At 45.6% G+C, this 6,634-nt stretch overlaps 1 protein-coding gene across 1 annotated transcript in view; it reads left to right on the top strand.

Annotated features, from left to right (window-relative positions):
• The first annotated feature begins 852 nt into the window (after window positions 1-852).
• FAM98B (family with sequence similarity 98 member B) overlaps window positions 853-6,634 on the top strand; it is a 32,033-nt gene continuing 26,251 nt past the window's right edge. Inside the window, exon 1 of the mRNA XM_073639018.1 lies at window positions 853-1,009. Within this exon, the coding sequence (XP_073495119.1) occupies window positions 972-1,009 (38 nt within the window). The 5' untranslated portion in view covers window positions 853-971. The remainder of the gene's footprint in view (window positions 1,010-6,634) is intronic.

Here is a 6,634-nt window from a genome sequence, read left to right as displayed (position 1 = left end):
CACACGGGAGCGATTCAACCATATCACCGAGCAGCTGTAAATACTCGGAGCTCGGCCCGAGCGTACTCGGCGAAAGGGTTAACAAAACATACTCGCTCATCACTAATAGATATCGCTCATGTAATGTAAGAAGTGAAATCTTTGGCCTTGTACTAATATATATATATTTTGCTGCGGTATCTCTGCATCATGAATCGTGGTATATGTTAAAGGGGCCACTGAGACTCTTTGGCCCGGGGCCCACGAAAACCTGGAGCCGGCCCTGCCTGTAGGTACACTTCAACTATGAGAGACTGAATTCTTGCTGGTTGGTCCGTGATCAAATACTTATTTCATGCAATAAAATGCAAATTAATTATGTAAAAATCATACAATGTGATTTTCTGGAGTTTGTTTTTTTAGATTCTGTCTCTCACAGGTGAAGTGACCTAAGATAAAAATTACAGACTTCTCTATTCTTTGCTGGTGGGAAAACTTGCGAAATCAGCTGTGTATCAAATACTTATTTTCCCCACTGTCTGGTCACCCAGTGGACACCTCCAGAGGACTCTCCCATCTCAACACCAGAACCCCACAGGACCTGCCTCGCGTCCCTCCGTTGTAGCCCCCTCCGCCACAGTCGCAGGAGTCTGCAGGCCCCATTCTGTGCACTTTCCCGCCGGTCTATCAGTCACGTGACTCTTCTCGGACGCTGGAGATTCCCGGCCACCTACATGACTACGGGAAGATCTTACTCCCTGGTAACTACTGCGAAATGTCCGCCGGCATTTCAGCCGCCAAACACGTCCACAGCAAGCAGGACCGCCCGGTACCCGCTCCACCGCTCCATCCTATACACGGGCGCCGCACACCGGAAGTCGTGCTGCTGCACGGGCCGGTTTTATAGCTGCACCGGAAACCACTGTAAAAGCGGCCCTCACAGCAGCCGGTGCTGAGTACAGTGTGCACTGTGTCTGTAGCAGCTTGACCTGATGGAGGCGGATTTACTGGATACATTGGAGGCTCTGGGGTGAGTGTACATGTGTGCAGCAGGCGGAGGAGCCCATGGCTGCCCCTCCACACATGGCTGCCCCTCCACACATGGTTATAGTGGCAAACTGCTGTGCCCCCACATGTGCTGTAATATATATATAAGATATAGGGGCTAGACTGCGCCTGCTGTGCCCCCACATGTGCTGTAATATATATATAAGATATAGGGGCTAGACTGCGCCTGCTGTGCCCCCAAATGTGCTGCAATCTATATATAAGATATAGGGGCTAGACTGCGCCTGCTGTGCCCCCAAATGTGCTGCAATCTATATATAAGATATAGGGGCTAGACTGCGCCTGCTGTGCCCCCAAATGTGCTGCAATCTATATATAAGATATAGGGGCTAGACTGCGCCTGCTGTGCCCCCAAATATTCTGCAATCTATATATAAGATATAGGGGCCAGACTGCGCCTGCTGTGCCCCCAAATGTGCTGCAATATATATATATGAGATATAGGGGCTAGACTGCGCCTGCTGTGTCCCCAAATGTGCTGCAATCTATATATAAGATATAGGGGCTAGACTGCGCCTGCTGTGCCCCCAAATGTGCTGCAATCTATATATAAGATATAGGGGCTAGACTGCGCCTGCTGTGCCCCCAAATGTGCTGCAATCTATATATAAGATATAGGGGCTAGACTGCGCCTGCTGTGCCCCCAAATGTGCTGCAATCTATATATAAGATATAGGGGCCAGACCGCCTGCTGTGCCCCCAAATGTGCTGCAATCTATATATAAGATATAGGGGCTAGACTGCGCCTGCTGTGCCCCCAAATGTGCTGCAATCTATATATAAGATATAGGGGCTAGACTGCGCCTGCTGTGCCCCCAAATGTGCTGCAATCTATATATAAGATATAGGGGCTAGACTGCGCCTGCTGTGCCCCCAAATATTCTGCAATCTATATATAAGATATAGGGGCCAGACTGCGCCTGCTGTGCCCCCAAATGTGCTGCAATATATATATATATGAGATATAGGGGCTAGACTGCGCCTGCTGTGTCCCCAAATGTGCTGCAATCTATATATAAGATATAGGGGCTAGACTGCGCCTGCTGTGCCCCCAAATGTGCTGCAATCTATATATAAGATATAGGGGCTAGACTGCGCCTGCTGTGCCCCCAAATGTGCTGCAATCTATATATAAGATATAGGGGCTAGACTGCGCCTGCTGTGCCCCCAAATGTGCTGCAATCTATATATAAGATATAGGGGCTAGACTGCGCCTGCTGTGCCCCCAAATGTGCTGCAATCTATATATAAGATATAGGGGCCAGACCGCCTGCTGTGCCCCCAAATGTGCTGCAATCTATATATAAGATATAGGGGCTAGACTGCGCCTGCTGTGCCCCCAAATGTGCTGCAATCTATATATAAGATATAGGGGCTAGACTGCGCCTGCTGTGCCCCCAAATGTGCTGCAATCTATATATAAGATATAGGGGCTAGACTGCGCCTGCTGTGCCCCCAAATATTCTGCAATCTATATATAAGATATAGGGGCCAGACTGCGCCTGCTGTGCCCCCAAATGTGCTGCAATATATATATATGAGATATAGGGGCTAGACTGCGCCTGCTGTGTCCCCAAATGTGCTGCAATCTATATATAAGATATAGGGGCTAGACTGCGCCTGCTGTGCCCCCAAATGTGCTGCAATCTATATATAAGATATAGGGGCTAGACTGCGCCTGCTGTGCCCCCAAATGCGCTGCAATATATATATATACAGTACAGACCGAAAGTTTGGACACACCTTCTCATTTAAAGATTTTTCTGTATTTTCATGACTTTGAAAATTGTACATTCACACTGAAGGCATCAAAACTATGAATTAACACGTGTGGAATTATATACTTAACAACAAAGTGTGAAACAACTGAAAATATGTCTTATATTCTAGGTTCTTCAAAGTAGCCACCTTTTGCTTTGATGACTGCTTTGCACACTCTTGGCATTCTCTTGATGACCTTCTAGAGGTAGTCACCGGAAATGGTCTTCCAATAATCTTGAAGGAGTTCCCAGAGATGCTTAGCACTTGTTGGCCCTTTTGCCTTCACTCTGCGGTCCAGCTCACCCCAAACCATCTCGATTGGGTTCAGGTCTGGTGACTGTGGAGGCCAGGTCATCTGGCATAGCCCCCCATCACTCTCCCTCTTGGTCATATAGCCCTTACACAGCCTGGAGGTGTGTTTGGGGTCATTGTCCTGTTGAAAAATAAATGATGGTCCAACTAAACGCAAACCGGAAGGAATAGCATGCCGCTGCAAGATGCTGTGGCAGCCATGCTGGTTCAGTATGCCTTCAATTTTGAATAAATCCCCAACAGTGTCACCAGCAAAGCACCCCCACACCATCACACCTCCTCCTCCATGCTTCACGGTGGGAACCAGGCATGTAGAGTCCATCCGTTCACCTTTTCTGCGTCGCACAAAGACACGGTGGTTGGAACCAAAGATCTCAAATTTGGACTCATCAGACCAAAGCACAGATTTCTACTGGTCTAATGTCCATTCCTTGTGTTCTTTAGCCCAAACAAGTCTCTTCTGCTTGTTGCCTGTCCTTAGCAGTGGTTTCCTAGCAGCTATTTTACCATGAAGGCCTGCTGCACAAAGTCTCCTCTTAACAGTTGTTGAAGAGATGTGTCTGCTGCTAGAACTCTGTGTGGCATTGACCTGGTCTCTAATCTGAACTGCTGTTAACCTGCGATTTCTGAGGCTGGTGACTCGGATAAACTTATCCTCAGAAGCAGAGGTGACTCTTGGTCTTCCTTTCCTGGGGCGGTCCTCATGTGAGCCAGTTTCTTTGTAGCGCTTGATGGTTTTGCAACTGCATTTGGGGACACTTTCAAAGTTTTCCCAATTTTTCACACTGACTGACCTTCATTTCTTAAAGTAATGATGGCCACTCAGTTTTTTCTTTACTTAGCTGCTTTTTTCTTGCCATAATACAAATTCTAACAGTCTATTCAGTAGGACTATCAGCTGTGTATCCACCAGACTTCTGCACAACACAACTGATGGTCCCGACCCCATTTATAAGGCAAGAAATCCCACTTATTAAACCTGACAGGGCACACCTGTGAAGTGAAAACCATTTCCGGTGACTACCTCTTGAAGCTCATCAAGAGAATGCCAAGAGTGTGCAAAGCAGTCATCAAAGCAAAAGGTGGCTACTTTGAAGAACCTAGAATATAAGACATATTTTCAGTTGTTTCACACTTTTTTGTTAAGTATATAATTCCACATGTGTTAATTCATAGTTTTGATGCCTTCAGTGTGAATGCACAATTTTCATGGTCATGAAAATACAGAAAAATCTTTAAATGAGAAGGTGTGTCCTATATATATATATATATATGCACACGATATAGGGGCCAGACTGCGCCTGCTGTGCCCCTAAATGTGCTGCAATATATATATATATATATATATATATATATATATATATATATATATATATATATATATATATATATATATATATATATATATATATATATATATACTGCTCAAAAAAATAAAGGGAACACTGAAATAACACATCCTAGATCTGAATGAATGAAATATTCTCATTGAATACTTTGTTCTGTACAAAGTTGAATGTGCTGACAACAAAATCACACAAAAAGCATCAATGGAAATCAAATTTATTAACCAATGGAGGCCTGGATTTGGAGTCACCCCCAAAATTAAAGTGGAAAAACACACTACAGGCTGATCTAACTTTGATGTAATGTCCTTAAAACAAGTCAAAATGAGGCTCAGTATTGTGTGTGGCCTCCACGTGCCTGTATGACCTCCCTACAACGCCTGGGCATGCTCCTGATGAGGTTGCGGATGGTCTCCTCTGGGATCTCTTCCAGGATGGCACATCAATGCGAGCTGTAGGAAGAAGGTTTGCTGTGTCTGCCAGCGTAGTGTCCAGAGGCTGGTGGCACTACCAGGAGACAGGCCAGTACACCAGGAGACGTGGAGGGGGCCGTAGGAGGGCAACAACCCAGCAGCAGGACCGCTACCTCCGCCTTTGTGCAAGGAGGAACAGGAGGAGCACTGCCAGAGCCTGCAAAATTACCTCCAGCAGGCCACAAATGTGCATGTGTCTGCACAAACGGTTAGAAACCAAATCCATGAGGGTGGTATGAGGGCCCGACGTCCACAGATGGGGGTTGTGCTCACAGCCCAACACCGTGCAGGACGCTTGGCATTTGCCACAGAACTCCAGGATTGGCAAAGTCAGACAATGCCAGACCTCATGTGGCTGGAGTGTGTCAGCAGTTCCTGCAAGATGAAGGCATTGAAGCTATGGACTGGTCCGCCCGTTCCCCAGACCTGAATCCGATTGAGCACATCTGGTACATCATGTCTCGCTCCATCCACCAACGTCACGTTGCACCACAGACTGTCCAGGAGTTGGCGGATGCTTTAGTCCAGGTCTGGAAGGAGATCCCACAGGAGACCATACGCAACCTCATCAGGAGCATGCCCAGGCATTGTAGGGAGGTCATACAGGCACGTGGAGGCCACACACAATACTGAGCCTCATTTTGACTTGTTTTAAGGACATTACATCAAAGTTGGATCAGCCTGTAGTGTGTTTTTCCACTTTAATTTTGGGGGTGACTCCAAATCCAGGCCTCCATTGGTTAATAAATTTGATTTCCATTGATGATTTTTGTGTGATTTTGTTGTCAGCACATTCAATGAGAATATTTCATTCATTCAGATCTAGGATGTGTTATTTGAGTGTTCCCTTTATTTTTTTTGAGCAGTGTGTGTATATGTGTATATATATATATATATATATATATGTGTGTGTGTGCGTGTGTATATACAGTACAGACCAAAAGTTTGGACACACCTTCTCATTTAAAGATTTTTGTGTATTTTCATGACTATGAAAATTGTACATTCACACTGAAGGCATCAAAACTATGAATTAACACATGTGGAATTATATACTTAACAAAAAAGTGTGAAACAACTGAAAATATGTCTTATATTCTAGGTTCTTCAAAGTAGCCACATTTTGCTTTGATGACTGCTTTGTACACTCTTGGCATTCTCTTTTGGTCTGTACTGTGTGTGTGTGTGTGTGTATATATACATACGATATAGGGACTAGACTGCGCCTGCTGTGCCCCCAAATGTGCTGCAATATATATATATAAGATATAGGGGCCAGACTGCGCCTGCTGTGTATTCAGCACAGGCTTAGATGAAGTCTTTTGCTGAAAGTGATTTTCTCCTCTGACGTTGGCCACCGCTGGAGAAAACGTGTTTGTAGCAGATGCAGAGAGTGGATCATCAATGGGATGTTAAAGTTCCCCATGATGAGAGTGGGAATGTCACAGGATAAGAAGTGTGAAAGCCAGGTGGCAAAGTGATCCAGGAACTGGTTGGTTTTGTCTGGAGGTCGATACACAACTGCAACTCTCAGGGAGAAGGGTTTGAAGAGTCTAACGGTGTATCGGGGGTTTTCGAGTAACCTGTTTGAATTCCAACGGCGGCATGTTTCGCTCGTGTTGGACAGTCACAAAACATGCGAGGATTGCCTGAATTACATGGGCAATCCCCATTTTGTGGTTCTTTAACTGCCAC

Source organism: Phyllobates terribilis, unplaced genomic scaffold (assembly GCF_046119375.1).
Source record: "Phyllobates terribilis strain yellow unplaced genomic scaffold, ASM4611937v1 Scaffold_7__3_contigs__length_470593459, whole genome shotgun sequence".
Taxonomy (NCBI): domain Eukaryota; kingdom Metazoa; phylum Chordata; class Amphibia; order Anura; family Dendrobatidae; genus Phyllobates; species Phyllobates terribilis.
This window is presented reverse-complemented; position numbering and strand designations above follow the sequence as displayed.